At 42.5% G+C, this 18,462-nt stretch overlaps 1 protein-coding gene across 10 annotated transcripts in view; it reads left to right on the forward strand.

Annotated features, from left to right (window-relative positions):
• Positions 1–18,462, forward strand: part of KDM4B (lysine demethylase 4B) — a 178,737-nt gene that overhangs the window by 55,639 nt on the left and 104,636 nt on the right. Inside the window, exon 6 of one of the 10 annotated variants that reach the window (XM_073324677.1) lies at positions 14,740–14,896. The exons of 8 other annotated variants lie outside the window; for them this stretch is intronic. In XM_073324677.1, coding sequence (XP_073180778.1) covers position 14,740 — 1 coding nt within the window. In that variant the 3' untranslated portion in view covers positions 14,741–14,896. Of the gene's footprint in view, positions 1–4,635; positions 4,767–14,739; positions 14,897–18,462 lie in introns of those variants that run through there. One more of the 10 variants, XM_073324678.1, reaches the window with a different exon arrangement.

The raw sequence follows: 18,462 nt of genomic DNA on the forward strand, positions 1-18,462 counted from the left end.
GCAGTGTCGTTGCTGGGGATTAATACCTTCAGGTAATACTTTTTGCTGAGGATGGCATTAGGACTTCACCTGAGTAAGGAGGGAAATAGACTTCTAGGATGGAGGATGGCACAACTGATCAAGAGAGCTTTAAACTAGAAATTTGGGAGAAATGGTTGGGAGATGTCCAGGTAATCTTCACACCAGATTTTCTCTTTGAGAGGGAAGAACACGAAGTAGGAAAGGGGAAAAAAAAGTAAGAAAGTAAGAAAGATTTGGTTTTGGTGAGCGTTGAGGACCTCATAGAAGAAATGGTTGTAGGGGACAACCTTGGTTCGAGCGATCAAAAGCTAATTCAATTCAAACTAAATGGAAGGATAAACAAAAATAGATCTGTGACTAAGGTTTTTGATTTCAAAAAGGCTAACTTTAAAAAATTAAGGAAATTAGTTAGGGAAGTGGATTAGACTGAAAAACTTGTGGATCTAAAGGCAGAGCAGGCCTGGAATTACTTCAAGACAAAGTTGCAGAAGCTATCAGAAGCCTGCATCCCAAGAACGGGGAAAAAATTCATAGGCAGGAGTTGTAGACCAAGCTGGATGAGCAAGCATCTCAGAGAGGTGATTAAGAAAAAGCAGAAAGCCTACAAAGAGTGAAAGATGGGAGGGATTAGCAAGGAAAGCTACCTTACTGAGGTCAGAACATGTAGGGATAAAGTGAGAAAGGCCAAAAGCCATGTAGAGTTGGACCTTGCAAAGGGAATTAAAAGCAATAGTAAAATGTTCTATAGCCATATAAATAAGAAGAAAACAAAGAAAGAAGTGGGACCGCTAAACACTGAGGATGGAGTGGAGGTTAAGGATAATCTAGGCATGGCCCAATATCTAAACAAATACTTTGCCGCAGTCTTTAATGATGCTAATGAGGATCTTTGGGACAATGGTAGGACGACAAATGGGAATGAGGATATGGAGGTAGATATTACCACATCCGAGGTAGAAGCCAAACTCGAACAGCTTAATGGGACTAAATCGGGGGGCCCGGATAATCTTCGTCCAAGAATATTAAAGGAACTGGCACATGAAATTGCAGCCCATTAGCAAGAATTTTTAACGAATCTGTAAACTCAGGGGTTGTACCGTATGGCTGGAGAATTGCTAACATAGTTCCTATTTTTAAGAAAGGTAAAAAAAGCGATCCGGGTAACTACAGGCCTGTTAGTTTGACATCTGTAGTATGCACGGTCTTGGAAAAAATTTTGAAAGAGAAAGTAGTTAAGGACATTGAGGTAAATGGTAATTGGGACAAAATACAACATAACTTTACAAAAGGTAGATCGTGTCAAACCAACCTGATCTCCTTCTTTGAGAAGGTAACAGATGTTTTAGACAAAGGGAATGCAGTAGTTCTAATTTACCTCGATTTCAGTAAGGCATTTAATATGGTTCCACATGAAGAATTATTAGCTAAATTGGAAAAGATGGGAATTAATATGAAAATCGAAAGGTGGATAAGGAACTGGTTAAAGGGGAGACTACAGCAGGTCACACTGAAAGGTGAACTGTCAGGCTGGAAGGAGGTTACTATTGGAGTTCCTCAGGGATCAGTTTTGGGACCAATCTTATTTAATCTTTTTATTACTGACCTTGGCACAAAAAGCGGGAATGTGCTAACAAAGTTTGCGGATGACACAAAGGTGGGAGGTATTGCCAATACAGAGAAGGACCGGGATATCATACAGGAACATATGGAGTTTGTAAACTGGAGTAGTAGTAATAGGATGAAATTTAACAGTGAAAAGTAAGTGCAAGGTCATGCATTTAGGGATTAATAAGAAGAATTTCTGTTATAAACTGGTTTCAGAGTAGCAGCCGTGTAACGCATCACTTGGAAGTAACAGAGCAGGAGAAGGACCTTGGAGTATTGGTTGATCATGGGATGACTATGAGCTGCTAATGTGATATGGCCGTGAAAAAAGCTAATGCGGTCTGGGATGCATCAGGAGTATTTCCAGTAGAGATAAGGAAGTGTTAGTACCGTTATACATGGCACTGGTGAGACCTCATCTGGAATATTGTGTGTAGTTCTGGTCTCCCATGTTTAAAAATGATAAATTCAAACTGGAACAGGTACAGAGAAGGGCTACTAGGATGATCCGAGGAATGGAAAACGTGTCTTATGAAAGGAGACTCAAAGAGCTTGGCTTGTTTAGCCTAACCAAAAGAAGGCTGAGAGGAGATACGATTGCTATCTATAAATATATCAGAGGGATAAATACCACGGAGGGAGAAGAATTATTTAAGCTCAGTGCCAGTGTGGACACAAGAACAAATGGGTATAAAGTGGCCATCAGGAAGTTTAGACTTGAAATTAGACAAAGGTTTCTAACCATCGGAGGAGTGAAATTCTGGAACAGCCTTCCAAGGGACACAATGTGGGCAAAAGACATATCTGGCTTCAAGACTAAGCTCGATAAGTTTATGGAGGAGACGATATGATGGGATAGCCTAATTTTGGCAATTAATTGATCTTCGACTATTAGCAGTAGATATGCCCAATGGCCTGTGATGGGATGTTAGATGGGGTGGGATCTGAGTTACTACAGAGAATTCTTTCCTGGGTGTCTGGCTGGTGAGTCTTGCCTACATGCTCAGGGTTTAGCTGATCGCCATATTTGGGGTTGGGAAGGAATTTTCCTCCAGGGCAGATTGGCAGAGGCCCTGGGGGTTTTTTGCCTTCTTCTGCAGCTTGGGACACGGGTCACTTGCTGGAGGATTCTCTGCACCTTGAAGTCTTTAAACCACGATTGGAGGACTTCAGTAGCTCAGACATAAGTTAGGGGTTTGTTACAGGAGTGGGTGAGTTAGATTCCATGGCCTGCGTTCTGCAGGAGGTCAGACTAGACGATCATAATGGTCCCTTCTGACCTTAGTCTATGATTCTGGGATTAAGAGTTTATCAGCAATGTGTGCTATGTATAGGTTGGGCTTGGACATTTTTAGCCCCACTGATAGAAGACTAGCTCCAGCCATACATTCAAAAGAACTTTAACAATTCAGCCCAGCATTGCTGGACAACAAATCAATAATTTGTCTATTACAAAAAAACTTAAATAAATACCAGCATATTACACTTTCACAAGTCTCAGTTTTGTGGAAAGGGTGAGAGGAGAAGTCAGACTGGTAGGTGGGGGTGGAGCATTTTGTATCTTGATTCTGATTCTTTGGAGAATAGAATTTCTGTCTGTCTTCATGTTAATGGTGTCACAGTGGAGTTGAGAATTGGGCAACTGTGCATACAGCATTGGTGACAATGGCCTTATACACACTGATGGTTTCCTGAAAATGTCCCGTGGCTGCTCTAACACCTGTGAGACTCCAACAGTACCATCAATAATAAGAGGGCTCGTATAGACTGGCCACTGTGTTTTTATGTTGTCTAGACCCTTAATGGGGCCCCCTGTAGGAGTGCTGAAACCTGGGTAGACATGTGGGGGGCCACCGGCACCAGAACTGTAGTCTTTCCCCTGCGAGGCCCTGGCTAGGCCAGAAGCCAGAGCTGGGTAGTGGTAAGAGCCACCCAGGGAGCCCGGGCTGCTGTGGGGAGCTCTGGACCCTCCACCTGCCCAAGAGCATCCCCTAGTCGAGTCCCGACCCTGTGGGTCACAGCACTGCCAGTGGGACCCAGGGGCAGGGGCTCTGTTCCAGGCTCCTGCCCTTCCCTGGGGCCTGCAGACATGCTCTGTGGGGAGAGGAGGCCCTGCCCTGGCCTGGGAGGTGCTGGGGAGCCCCGGGAAGGTCACAGGCAGCAAGGAGCCAGGCTAAGGTTGCCAGCTTTCTAATTGCACAGAGCCGAACACCCTTCTCCTGCCGCTACCCTTCCCATTCCCCGAGCTCTCCCCCACCACTCACTCCAGCCCCCCCTCCCCCCAGTCTCTCTCTCTCCCCCACCCTCACTCACTTTCACTGGGCTGGGGCCAGTGGGAGCTGCGGAGCAGGTGCTGGGCGCGGGGGCAGCCCACGGAGCTTCTCTGATTGCTCCTGTGCCTAGGGGGGTGCAGGGACACTCTGACCGCTTCCAGGAGCTGCATGGAGCCAGGGCAGGCAGGAAGCTTGCCTTAGCCCCGCTGCGCCGTCGACTGGACTTTCAACACCAGGCACTGCTGCCTGGGCTCTGTGCCTAAGGCAACAGCCATGTATGACACTGCTCTTCCGGTCGCCTCTGTCCCGAGGCTTGCAGTTTGGGGGTGGGCGCAACATCCCCTGCCCCCCAAACTATGGCCATGCCGCTCCGCACCTGCCTAAAGGTGATCAGTTTTCAGCATAGGCCCTGACTTTTATTTTCCCTGGGGGTGCCACTCCTGCCCCTTCCCTGAAGCCCCGCCCGTGCTCTGCCTCTTCTAGTCCCTGCTCCGCCCCTTCCCGGAGGCCCCCGCCACTCACTGCTCTGTGCCCTCCCCCAGCAGCCACACAGATGATCGGGGCAGGGGGGCACCATACAGCTGATTGGCAGGGGTCCCCCCACAGTTGTGACTAGTGGGTGCTGGATACCCACTTTTTTTCCCCCATGGGTGCTCCAGCCCCAGAGCATCCACAGAGTCTGTGCCTATGGTTTTCAGTGATGGATACTTTATCTACCTCTTTCCTTCCTGAACAGACACAACTTCCCCCTGGATATGATAAGATACAGCTGAGGAGAGCACAGGCAGGCAGAACTTGCGTGTCCTGAGGTGGGATTTCCTAATTCTAAATTACAGCACAGTATTAGCCCAATCTGGAGTTCACAAGGGTGCAAACTCCATTGGTGGGTGGTGGACTGAGTCGTCAGTAACCTATACCTTGAGGCCAGATTGCTTCCACTGTAAAGGCTTATTCAATGGCAACCTGAATCCTGCATCAGAATTACTGTTGGCTCCACCTCCAAACACCCCTCGTTGTCATGAAATCTGTGAAGTGGTTGATTTGGATGGCAAGAAGGTGGAACAAATTCTACTCTTAGACTGATGTAATTGGAAGTAACTTCTGTGACTATGGATGTAACAAAGCAGATTGTGGCCCATTGTCTTTGCATTTATAAAATGCCTTGTAAAATTATGGTACTGTTGAAGTGGAGATGAAAGCTCAAGTTTAATCTAGAGGGCCGGCTTTTGACAGTGTAGCTGCCTGTCACTGCAACCATAAGGTTCTTCCATTTGTTAAACAGAGTATAAGAAGACAAAGGAGGACTTCATTTAGTTGCAGGCCAGAGAAATCAAAAGTACTCTTAAAAACATCTTAAATTTGTCTTGATGCTCTTCGGTCACATCACTTTTTCCACACAGGACACCGCTCTTGATTCACTTTCTGCACCTGTTCTATAGCAAGGCACCCTCTAATCTCGATTCCACCAATTATTATTGTAAATAAAGGAATTCATCTGGAATCGCAGACAAGTCCCGTTCTCTCCCCCCCGTGTGTGCATGCTTAAGGCCTCACTCATTTTGGACCTCCATTGAACAGCTGGGGGTGGCTGTGAGCAAATACCATGTTAAAGAGGAAAAGGCTTCCTTCTTGTTCTGTGCTACTTTCTTATGTTTCATGGTGAATCATCAGGGAACATCTGATCTGTGTTCATGCTGCGCACATATTAATTTTATTAAGGTCTGTGTGTGCAGCTTGCAGAGCAGTTTGCAGAGAGCCTCACGATGACTGTGCAGCCTGTACTGTATTCACTTGTCCTGATCTTCCTCCCATGATGGCCCCCAGAAGATTGTATTTGACCACCTGTCTGCAGAGCTTATTTTTCTTTTGCCTTTATAATGTGGGTTTATTTGGTGTCTGTGTATCTGTAATCTTGTTCTGTCATTACTTATTTACTCTTTATTATGGCTTTCTGAGCAGATACTCCCTAGTCTGTGTTTATCTTGTGCACTTGTGTGTGTTTCAATAAAAATGTCATTATTTGAAATCATTGACACTGCTGGTTAAAGATACTAAATTCCATCATCTATTGTTCCATAAAATGATCCATTAAAGATAAAACAGCAGAGACTTGATAAGGTTCTTTCCTAGGAACAAGGAACTCTCTGATCCGTGAGAGATCTTATCTCCAGAGCAAGTGTGTGTTTTCATAATGTAAAAGATTCTCAACAGAAGGGGACAGACAGGGAGGGAGAGGTTTTTCCTTTCCAGATGGTGATCCTCTGACATTAAAAGATAGTTGCTTAAAGCAGATGATTGTTCAGTGTCAGACCATTTCAGATATCAATGAGGAGAAGTAAGTGAATTTGGGTTCTGCCTTTGGTGACTGAATTTATTCCTTGGGTGGTGAAGGACACTGAATTAGTGGGGAAACCTGTAGCAATTGCAGTGTTTCTAATCCATCCTTATGTTTGCCTTAACTTGCAGAGCAAATGTTGACACTGATTGGACAACTATTGTAAATATTCCCCCATCCTTCCTTGTGAGGGCAAAAATAGTGTTTGCGCTTTGCGAGACCCACTCAGGTTAGCTTTTTTATTTTTATTTTTTTATTTTAAAATAAAGGTGACCAACAAAGGATTTTAAAAATATTAGGCTTGTGCTCTCCCTCCTCCTATCTCTCCCCCCCCCCTTTCATTATGGATAAAGGCCAGAAAAGTGGATTTGTTTTTGTGAAGTTATCTTCTATTTATTCCTCCACTCTCCACCATTAAAAACAGGAGTGTGACATTTGGTTTTCATGGATTACTGGGGGGGGAGGAAATCTGTGAACTTGGAGATATGAATCTTCAACAAAGACACCCGTTTCCCAGTATGTTAGGTAGTTGTAGGAGTTAAGAAAAACACACATTAAAAATCTGGCTGAAAGTTCCTTCTTCTCTCAGTTGTTTAAGGATTACCCTCCCACTCCAAGCTGGTAGAAATTCAAGATTTTCTGCTCTGAAAGACACTTTTGACTGAAGAACTAAGAAAACAACACCAGAGTCAATAGTGAAAGCTGAGCAATTGAGAAAATAAGGGATTTTTAGTTGTTTAAAACTTCAGATTCCAAGACCAGAAGGGACCATTGTGATCATCTACTTTGATCTCCTGTATAACATGTGCCATTGAATTTCCCCAAAATAATTCCTAGAGCAGATCTTTTAGAAAAACATAGAATCTTGATTTAAAAACGGTAAGTGATGGAGACTCCACCATGACCCTTGGTAATTGTTCCAGTGATTAGTTACCCTCACTGTCAAAAATTGACTCCTTATTTCCATCCTGAATTTGTCTAGCTTAACTTCGAGCCCCTGGATCTTGTAATACATTTCTCCGCTTGATTGACTAGCCCATTATTAAATATTTGTTCCCCAGGTCTTTACTTATAGACTGTAATCAAGTCACCCCTTAACTTTCTCTTTATTAAGCTAAATAGATTGAGCTCTCTGAGCCTCACTATTATAAGGCATATGTTTAAATCCTTTAATCATTCTCATGTCAATTATCTGAACCCTCTCTAGTTTATCAACATCCTTCTTGAATTGTGGGCACCAGAACTGGACAGTGTATTCTAAGTGAAGTCTCACCAGTGTCAAATACAGAGATAAAATGACCTCTCCACTCCTACTTGAGATCCTGTTTTTGGGTTTAAAACCAATTTAATGCAATGCTTAAACATTTTGGAGAAAGGACATCTTTATTAAAGATTCAGAGCTCCTGCCCATTCATTTTAGGTGTTAGAGGATGTGTAGTATGTGATCTTTGTGACCTTTCCCACCAAGGAGCTTTTCAGAAAAAGTAAGTGAAGAAGTGGCTTGACATTCCTCATACTTCTAATGTTAACCCTCCCCCAAAAAACAAGCAACCCAATAAATGTCCCCCAAAACCTTGACGGGCAACCTTTTTAATTATAAAGAAGCAAAAAGAGCACAGACCTGTTTCCGTCCCATCCTGGTCATCCTTCTGAGTTTGGGAATACTGAGAGTGTTACAGGTGGAGAGTGTGGCTTATGGAGAGGCAGATGGTGGGCATACCTAATGTCTCACCACCTTCACTGTTTTATTAGGTGGTGGTCTTGGCTAATTTTGAAAGCAAATTTGGGTCTATTTTCCTGCACTGGAAAAAATAGGACTAGCCATATAATTTTGAGTAGGAGGAAATTAGGAACTTGAACCATTTTGGAGGGAGAAGGGATAATGTGTACCTTAGATGAAGGAGCAATTAATTTATTTTATGTAAATGACTAGGCAAAGGTTGCAAACTATCCAAAAGTAATGAACAAAAGAGGTTTCTGTTCTTGCTCTATGATGTCTTGACATATGTTATCTTCTATCAGTACAATAAATGTTTCACTTAAAAAGATACTCAACCTTCAAGCTAGAGCATGAGCTTAGATTTGTGGGGGTAGGGAGCACCTGGGAAACTGGTTTGTAAATAGCTCAGTAATCCATAGGTAGTGCCCTACCAAATTCAAGGTTGATTTTGGCCAATTTTACAGTCATAGGATTTAAAAAATTGTAAATTTCATGATTTCAGCTATTTAAATCTGAAATTTCACGGTTTTGTAATTGTAGGGGTCCTGACCAAAAAGGAATTGTGGGGCAGGGGTCACAAGGTTATTGTAGGGGGGGTTGCGGTACTGCTACCCTTCCTTCTGCGCTGCTGCTGGCGGCGACAGCCCTGCCTTCAGAGCTGGGCCGCTGGAGGCCGGCAGCTGCTAGCCGGGAGCCCAGCTCTGAAGGCAGAGCTGCCGCCAGCAGCAGCACAGAAGGAAGGGTGGCCTGGTAGGGTATTGCCACCCTTACTTCTGCGCCGCTGCCTGCACAGCTCGGCCCTCAGTCAGCAGCCCCCACTCTCCGGCTGCCCAGCTCTAAAGGCAGCAGCACAGACGTACGGGTGGCATGGTACGGCATGGCATTGCCACCCTTACTTCTGCACTGTTGCTGGGGGGGGCTGCCTTCAGAGCTGGGTGCCTGGCCAACAGCAGCCATGCTCCAGCCTCCCAGCTCTGAAGTCAGAGCAGAAGTAAAGGAGGCAATACCACCACTTCACCCCGATAAAATAACGTCGTGATGGCCCTGCAACTCCCTTTTGGATCAGGATCCCCAGTTTGAGAAACCCTGGTCTCCCCCATGAAATCTGTGTGGTATAGGGTAAAAGCACAGAAAAGACCAGATTTCATGGGGTGAGACCAGATTTCACAGTCCATGACGTGTTTTTCATGGCCGAGAATTTGGCAGGGCCCTACCCAATTGTGGCTACTACTGTATATAAATGTTCTTGACGGATCAAAGTATCTTCTTAAGGCCATTGTTGTTGCTATCAGGGCTATAGGCATGAAGGTTAGGGTTCAGATTATGCATCTGTGGACACACTTATGTTTAATGGAGATTGAAATAATGACTTTTCCATTCTGCCTGTCACCAGGGAGGGATAGGTTGGCATTTGAATCTGCTAAGGGTCATTATTCTTGGCGTGAGTAAATCTGCTTTGAAGACAGATAACTAACCCTCAGCTTGATGTGTGGTCTTAGGCATTTTAAATGTGCTGTTCTATTTTGTTATCGTTCCTTATTTCAGTAATTATATCTTGCTAAACTGTGTGGGGCCTATTTGTCCAGACCTTGTGCAGACACTGTGAAATTAACTTTCTTACCCTCCAACATGAGTTAGACTGAAGTGACCCTTTCAAAAGCCTTGCAGTTGAACCTCCCACCTGTGATGCTCATTCTGTTGAAGAAGGGTGCATGAAGATTTAGTAAGGAAGTTGCTGCTTAATTGCTTTATGTTGTTGAAGGGAGACTGGAATTCTGACATGCTGCAGGGGTAGATGAGGTATGGTATCTAATCTATCTGATACTTTGCTTATATAAGAGGTACAGCAGTATCAAGAAAAGGTCTGGAAGCTTCAAAAGAAGTTTGGATGGGGGGAAGAGATGGCCTGGTGCTCTATAGAAGGTAGGGAATTGCTTCAAGGGGAAGCTGTTAAGTTTAAAGAGGGAGACCCCAGTGGAGAGGGCATGAACAGGCTGAGTGCCTGAGGGATCCGATGTTCTGATGTGGGGAAGTTTTTTTAATAGCTTGCATTGACTGGAAATAAGAAAAAAGTAAAATGTCCTCCTTTTCCCCCGGCCCCTAAGCAGAAGCCTTGAGGGTAGAATATAGGCTAGATTGGAAAGTCCCTTTAGCAGCACCTGATGCTAGAAGTAAAAGTGAATCCCCTACTGTGTTATCTTTTAATGGCTTCTGAACTGGTCCTTGTACCCCAAGATGGTTGGTCTCTGCCTCTTTCCTGACACATGCATTTAATTTTTAATTTGCAAGGCATTTGCTTATTTATTTTCATTGTTCCTGATAATAATTCTAAGCCATTAGAGGGGAAAATTGTATTCAAAAATGCTGTTTCACACTTTATTTGTTTGATGATTTAGAGTGATAGAAAACAGCACATTTGCTGGCTTTTATAGTATGATAATTATTCACATCCATCAAGCCATTCCAGGGGAATAAACAAAACACTAAGAAAATTACACTATTAATAGCATCCTCTATCGCAAATATGCGGGATCTTTTTCATGCTTTCATCTTAAGGATAGAAAGGGGATTGTCCAGTTAAACACTCTCTGTAAAGGGGGAAAAACCCACCTCTGTATGGAAATGACAGTCTAACACAACCTCAGCATTTGATTGAGCCCCTCCTGAACCTGAGATCCTGAATTTTTTGTCAATGAACGAGGCCAGAATCAGTTTTTGGAGAGACGCTATGACTCTGAAGACCACATTAGAAAGAGTTTTAATAAGATCTTCTGGAATCCTGAAGCAATGGATGAGAGGGGAGATCTCTCATCTTGCGACACTGAAACTGAGACCATTTCAGTGATCCCTTTTGAGTCCCCTCAGATGTCTTCTCAATAGCAGAATCAGTCTATAAAAAGGGATTATTCTGATTGAGGGTTATTAAAATAGTTTATGCTGCCGCTATCCCTTCTGTTTAGTGTTGAAGCTGTTCTGTGTGGAGGGGAAAATCCCTGCTCCCTAATCTGTAATGGTTCAGTGTAGCATCATATCAAAGTTAGATTAAAGTTAGGCTGATTAGTCCCTTAACTAGGTTGTACTCAAAGTGTGGGTTATTCACAAAGCTGCTTCTGTCAATAGTAAAAAGAAAAGGAGTACTTTTGGCACCTTAGAGAGTATCTCTAAGGTGCCAAAAGTACTCCTTTTCTTTTTACAGGTACAGACTAACACGGCTGCTACTCTGAAATCTGTCAATAGTGAAGCATCTGATAATTTCAGAGTAACAGCCGTGTTAGTCTGTATTTGCAAAAAGAAAAGGAGTACTTGTGGCACCTTAGAGACTAACCAGTTTATTTGAGCATAAGCTTTCGTGAGCTACAGCTCGCTTCATCGGATGCATACTGTGGAAACTGCAGAAGACATTATATACACAGAGACCATGAAACAATACCTCTCGAGAGTGGGGTGGGAGGAGGTATTGTTTCATGGTCTCTGTGTATATAATGTCTTCTGCAGTTTCCACAGTGTGCATCCGATGAAGCGAGCTGTAGCTCACGAAAGCTTATGCTCAAATTAATTGGTTAGTCTCTAAGGTGCCACAAGTACTCCTTTTCTTTTTGCACCTGATAATTGTCAAGAATGATACTTCCTGCTGATTATAGCTCAGCTCAGGATCCTTTTAGGAGGTTCTTTTGGTCAGATAAACTAAAAATCCCAGTAGCTGTCTGCCTTGTAAATCTTTTGTCTATTTTTCTGATTTTTTTTAAAATAAATTCAACCATGTTCATAATTGGAGGGGTAGAAAAGATACTCAGGAAGAGAGAATTACACTGCATGGTGAACTGGAGAGAGCAGAACAGTTAGAGTTGCAGACAACAAGGAAAGATTCAGTGCTAACAACTGTAAATACTTATCAGTGCGGGAAAATAAACAGTACAGATACAAAATAGTAGAATTTTCACCAAGCAGCTATAACCATTGCATTAAAGCAGGTTTATTTTGATCTTGTTTACTTAATGCTATGCGCTATTTTTAATTTTTCCTGTAACTTGGCACTACAGTTGTTAGAGGAAAGATGTGGGATTGTGAGAAGCATAATAAGTCAAAAAGGAAAGGTGAAAATTAAGGTACTTGGGGCAAGGAAATATGTCTCTTGTGTGTTCAAGACCTACTACAATGGGGTCCTGGTCCCTGATGAGGTCTGTAGGTATTATAGCAATATAAATAAGCCCTAAGGAAGAACAGGGAATAACTACTACTCCAGAGATATTTACATAAAAAGGAACCTATATATACAAGAAAACTAGTAAAATTTGTATCAAAACTTTAGAGACTAGACTTTTCAGAGGAATGGTAATGGATAGAATCTTTTATCTTAGGGTGAGCATTTCACTGCTCACCAATGTGAGGGGGGGAGGGATAGCTCAGTGGTTGGAGCATTGGCCTGCTAAACCCAGGGTTGTGAGTTCAATCCTTGAGGGGGCCATTTAGGGATCTGGGGCAAAAATTGGGGATTGGTCCTGCTCTGAGCAGGGGTTGGACAAGATGACCTCCTGAGGTCCCTTCCAACCTTGATATTCTATGATTCTATGAATGTTGAATTTGGCTGAAAGTTACCAAGTTGCAGATTTTAGTGGCCTGTGTGACTAAAGTTTGGATTTCAGTGGAGTTGATAGTGGACAGGTGAGGGCTAACTGGCACTAATCTTGCTGGCAGCCTCAACAGAAGGCCCAATAACTGAATAGACGTAGAAATTGAGCTCCTCTTTTGTCCCTTAAAAACAGGCTCTGGCAAGTCAGAATTGAAGCACATTGATGGAACAGTGTGGAGAAGGTTGCACTTCTCCTTCCTGTGTTGTACCTGTACAATAAACAAAGGATATAACCACAAAGATGTGGGACCTTTTGGAAACAATACATTTAGACAGTCAAAATACTGAAACAGAGATGTGTCCTTAATACTTTAAAGAACTGAGCAAACCAGCTCCTTCATCTTTCCATGCTCATCCTGGATTTTCTTCCAGTTTTTTCCTTCTCGCAGATTTTCACTCCAGTTGTGTATATCTTGGAGAATGTCCCTTCTCTGGGCCTTTAAAAAAATTACTGAGAGAGAGAACACTTTTTTTTCCTTTCATTTTCTCCTTTCAAGAACTCTGTTCTAGCTACCCAAACACAATCCCCCTACTACCGCTTAATTTTAAATAGCAACTTTTTTTCAAGGTGCATCTATCTCGGTTTACAACTTTGCAAAAGATGAAGGAACATACTTCCTGCTGCCGTCTGATACAGAGTGCAAAAATTTTACCTCTGAAAGAATAGAATCCAGGTGAAACAGCTGTGAAGCCTTAGACTGATGGGTTGATTGAGCGGACAAAAGGGGGCAAATCAGAGAAGGCCCACAGACAGCTAACAAAAATGCAACCTTAACAGAGGGCTAGATGTTGGGGGATGGGCTGTGGAATGGAAAATTACACTAGGGACATAAGAGCAACAAGAGGGAAAATGGGGGAATCTGTTCAATGTCGCAGATGTCTATGCACAAATGCAAGGAGTATGGGGAATAAACAGGAAGAACTGGAAGTATTAGTGCATAAACTAAATTATGACTTAATTGGCATCACTGATAATGGGATAAATCTCCTGACTGGAGTATTGGTTCAGAGGGGTATAGCTTGTTCAGGAAGGACAGGCAGAGAAAAAAGGGAGGAGGTTTGCATTATACATCAAGAATATTTGTTCTGAGGTCCAGAACAAGGTGAGGCAGACCACTTGAAAGGGGGGGAACCCAGGATCAATGTCATGGTAAGTTTCTACTATAGACAACCAAATCAGGAGGAGGTGGAGAATGAGGCATTTCTAGAACAAATAACAGAAATATATATAAAAAAAGACTGATAGTAATGGAGGATTTTAACTACCCAGATATCTGAAGTAAAGTAATACAGCAAAACACAAAATGTCCATGGGAAAAACTTCGTTTCAGAGGGACAGCCTTTTTAGACTTGATTCTGATTAATGGCGGAATTAGTTATGAGTTCAAAGGTTGATGGCCATTTGGGTGAAAGTGAGCATCCAATGATAAACTTCATGATTCTGAGGAAGGAGCGAGAGCTGCAGAGTAAGGAGAATGCACTTCAAAAATACAGACTTTAATCATTTCAGAGAACTCCTAGGTAAGGTCCAATGGGGGGGCAAAAGGAATTCAGGAGAGCTGGCAGTTTCTCAGAGACCATATTAATGGCATAACAGCAAACTATTCCAATGGGAAGGACAGTTAGGAATAGGGGTCAATATGTTTGCATCAGATGCTCTTTAATGACCTGAAAATCAAAAAGGAATGCTATAAAAAGTGGAAACATGGACAAATCGCTAAGGATTGGGTACAAAAGAATAGCAGAAGCATGTAGGGACAAGATTAGAAAGGTGAAGGTATGAAATGAGTTACACCTAAAAAGGGATCTAAAAGGCAATAAGAGGAGGTTGTATAAATACGTTAGGAGCAAGAGAAAGACAAAGGAAAGTGTAGGTCCACTACTTAGCAGGGAAGGAGAGCTAATTAACTGATCATATCAAGAAGGCTAAGATATTTGATGCCTATTTTGCTTGTCAGTCACTAGAAAGATTGTGACCAGATACTTAACACAGTATTAACAACGGAGAAGGACCATGTGCCAAAGTAGGGAAAGAACAGGTTAAAGAACATTTAGTTAGATGTATTCAAGTCAGAAGGGCCTGATGAAGTTCATCCTTGAGTACGTAAGGAACTTAGCTGAAGCAATCTCAAAACTGTTAGCAATTATCTTTCAGAATTCCGTGGAGGATGGAAGGGGTCCCAATTGACTGAAGAAGGGCATACATAGTACCGCCTTTAAAAAGGGAACAAAGAGGATCCAGAGAATTATAGTCCAGTCAGCTTGACTTTGATACCTGGAAATATACTGGAACAAGTTTTTAAACAATCAATTTGTAAGTGCCTTGAGAATAATAGGGTTATAAGTAATAGCCAGCATTGATTTGTTAAGAACAAATCATGCCAAACCAACCTAATTTCCTCCTTTGACAGGGTTACTGGCCTAGTGGATGTGGAGGGGGGAACCTCTAGACACAATATATCTTTATTTTTAATAAGACTTTAAACATTGTCTCACAACATTCTTATAACAAACTTGTGAAATGTGACCTAGATGAAATTACTGTAAGGCGGGTGCAGAACTGATTGAAAGAGTGTAGTCAGAGGAGTTATCAATGGTTTGCTGTCAAACTGGGGGATATATCTAGTGGGGTTCCACAGGGGTCTGTTCTGACTCCAGTTCTATTCTGTATTTTCATTAATGATTTGGATAAAGGAGTGGAGCAGATGACACCAAAATGTGCAGATGACACCAAACTAGGAGGGGGTGCTAGGACTTTGCAGGACAGGATTAGAATCCAAAATGACCACGACAAATTGGAAAATTGGTTTGATATGAACAAGATGAAATGCAAATAAAAACAAAATACTACATTTAGGAAGGAAAAATCAAACTAACAACTATAAAATTGGGAATAACTGGCTAGGCGGTAGTACTGCTGAAGGGGATCTGGAGGTTATAGTGGATCACAAATAGAATATGAGCCAAAAATGTGGTGCAGTTGTGAAGTCTGTTATCATTCTGGGTGTATTAATAAGATTGTTGTATGTAAGACCACAGGAGGTAATTGACCTGCTGTACTCAGCAATGCTGAGGGCTCAGCTGGAGCATTGTACCACTCTTTAAGAAAGATCTAGAGTCTGTCCGGTTTGTCCACAGGAGAGCAACACAAATGCTAAAAGGTTTAGAAAACCTGCCCTATGAGAAGAGATTTAAGAAACTGCACGTTTAGTCTTGAGAAAAGACGAATGAAGTGTGACCTGAAAAAGGTCTTCAAATACGTTAAGGGCTGTTATACAGATGATGGTGATCATGTCCACTGAAGGTAGGACAAGAAATAATAGGCTTACTTTGCAGCAAGGGAGATTTAAATTAGACATTAGGAAAATTTTTCTAACTATATAGATAGTGAAGCAATGGAATATGCTTCCAAGAGCGGTTGTGGAATCTCCGTCATTAGAGGTTTTTAAGAACAGATTAGACAGACACCTGTCGGGGATGGTCTAGGTATACTTGGGTCCTGCCTCTGTGCATGGGGCTGGGCTAGATGATTTTTTCAAGATACCTTCCAGCCCTACATTTCTATGATTCTGTTAAATTGCACACTACTTTTGAAGGGACCAATTCCCTTAATTGTCAATGCAGGACTCTCTATCTGTTGACAAATCTTATTTGTGAAAGAAGCACATTATTTGGTGTTACTTTTTGATTAGAGGATTTTATGAGAGACCCTTCCTGTCTGTCTTTTAAGAAACTCTCTTGCTGTCTGCATCTGCCCATAATAGAATTGGCTAGTTCAATGGCCAGAAGAGACATGTAATTTTAACTCATGATTGGTATGTGTGGCTTGCAAAGGAAGACATAGGTTGCCCTCCATTTCATTAGGGGAATGGAATTGTCCCTGTTCTGGGAAAGGTCTAATAAGATCTTTATAGAGTGCCGGACACAAAGACATTATGACAGGTTTCAGAGTGGTAGCCGTGTTAGTCTGTATCAGCAAAAACAACGAAGAATCCTTGTGGCACCTTAGAGACACATTTATTTGGGCATAAGCTTTCGTGGACTAAAACCCACGGAAGCATATGCCCAAATAAAGACATGCTAAATACACTTACTTGTCTTCATACCTTCAGTGAGAGTTGCTTTAGGACCCACAAGTAGCCAACATAAAAAAATAGGCCCTTTTTGCTCTAAAATAAGTGGCCATCTCTTACTGTTAACCTGTGTGCCCTACAGGATGCTTCTCTAGAGAGGTGGAGGCAACTGGTCCACCAAGGCAGAAAACTAGAGAGATGATAGAGATGTGAGAGAGTTCTCTCAAAACTTGCTGCGGCCATTTATTGGTCGAATGAATAAATCCTGCAGTGCTGAAAGGGTTTTGGAGCAGCTAGCAGAAGCTATGGCTATGTCTACACTTAAAACACTGCAGTGGCAGCAATGTAGCTGCACTGCTGTAGCACTAAAGTGTAGACTCTTAAGGCTATGTCTACACTACAGCCGGGATCGATGCTCTGAGATCGATCCACCGGTGGTCGATTTAGTGGGTCTAGTGAAGACCTGCCAACTTGACAGCAGATCGTTCTCCAGTCGACCCCTGTACTCTACCCCCCGATGAGAAGAGTAAGGTAAGTCGATGGGAGAGTTTCTCCCATCAACCACCAGCCCTGTAGACCCTGCGGCAACTTGATCTAAGGTATGTCAACTCCAGCTACGTTATTCACGTAGCTAGAGTTGCGTAGTGTAGGTCGACTTACCGCGGTACTGTAGACATAGCCTTATTACAGCAATGGGAGAGGTTCTCCCATCACTGTAGGTAATCTACCTCCCTGGGAGGCTGTAGCTAGGTTGATGGAAAAATTCTTCCATTGACCTAATTCTGTCTACAGCGGGGGTTAGGTTAGCGTAACTTCGTCTCACAGGGGGTGGATTTTTCACACCCCTGAGAGACACAGCTATGTTGATGTAACTTTTCAGTGTAGACCAGCCGTATGTTTCTGGGCAGTTGAACATATCCCTTTGTTTTGACACCTGAGGTTAATGAATTAGTATTTTGATTTTCCGTGACATTTGATGTTTTCCCTGAGGACAAACATCAAAGTTATCTGTCTCAGCATGAGAACTAGAGTGCTTTAAATGTGAAATTAAATTACTGTTTAGCACTAGGTAGAAATCTCCAAGTGTTAAAGTGATGCATGTGCTATGAGGAAGAGGATCATGTACAAAAAGGTTTCAGAGTAACAGCCGTGTTAGTCTGTATTTGCAAAAAGAAAAGGAGTACTTGTGGCACCTTAGAGACTAACCAATTTATTAGAGCATAAGCTTTCGTGAGCTGTAACTCACGAAAGCTTATGCTCTAATAAATTGGTTAGTCTCTAAGGTGCCACAAGTACTCCTTTTCCATGTACAAAAAGTAATCCTGTTGTAGCTGCAGAGATGGTGTATAGTAAAGCATCTGTCTTGGAAATTAAAAATGTTCTGTTGTTGACCAGAGTCCAAGCTATGGGTCCCTGACAGAGGTTACAGCAGCTGCTATTGAATGGTGGTGTTTTTTCCAGCTACCTCTGTCAAAGATTTTATCCCTAAAGCAATTGCCACTTTTCATAGTGCTAGCTAAGTGAATGCAGGAGGATAATGTCATTATTAGGCCATCTATGATAGCCAGACCTTTCACTGATATAATTACAGTAATTCTTTTGATTATGGCAATTTCTAATCTTTCTGTCACCTCCTTTTTCTTCTGCCTTTTGATTGATAATTTAATGTGTGATCATATAGGCTTTGTTAGCTCAAATCTGCACAGTACTTACAGTGGAAAGGAAGCGCTTTTGGTCTTAAAACATAGTTGGCCAAATTCCTGCTACAAACACATCAGTGCAACCCCACTAAATTCAATGGGATT

This window comes from Lepidochelys kempii, chromosome 25, assembly GCF_965140265.1.
Source record: "Lepidochelys kempii isolate rLepKem1 chromosome 25, rLepKem1.hap2, whole genome shotgun sequence".
NCBI lineage: Eukaryota > Metazoa > Chordata > Testudines > Cheloniidae > Lepidochelys > Lepidochelys kempii.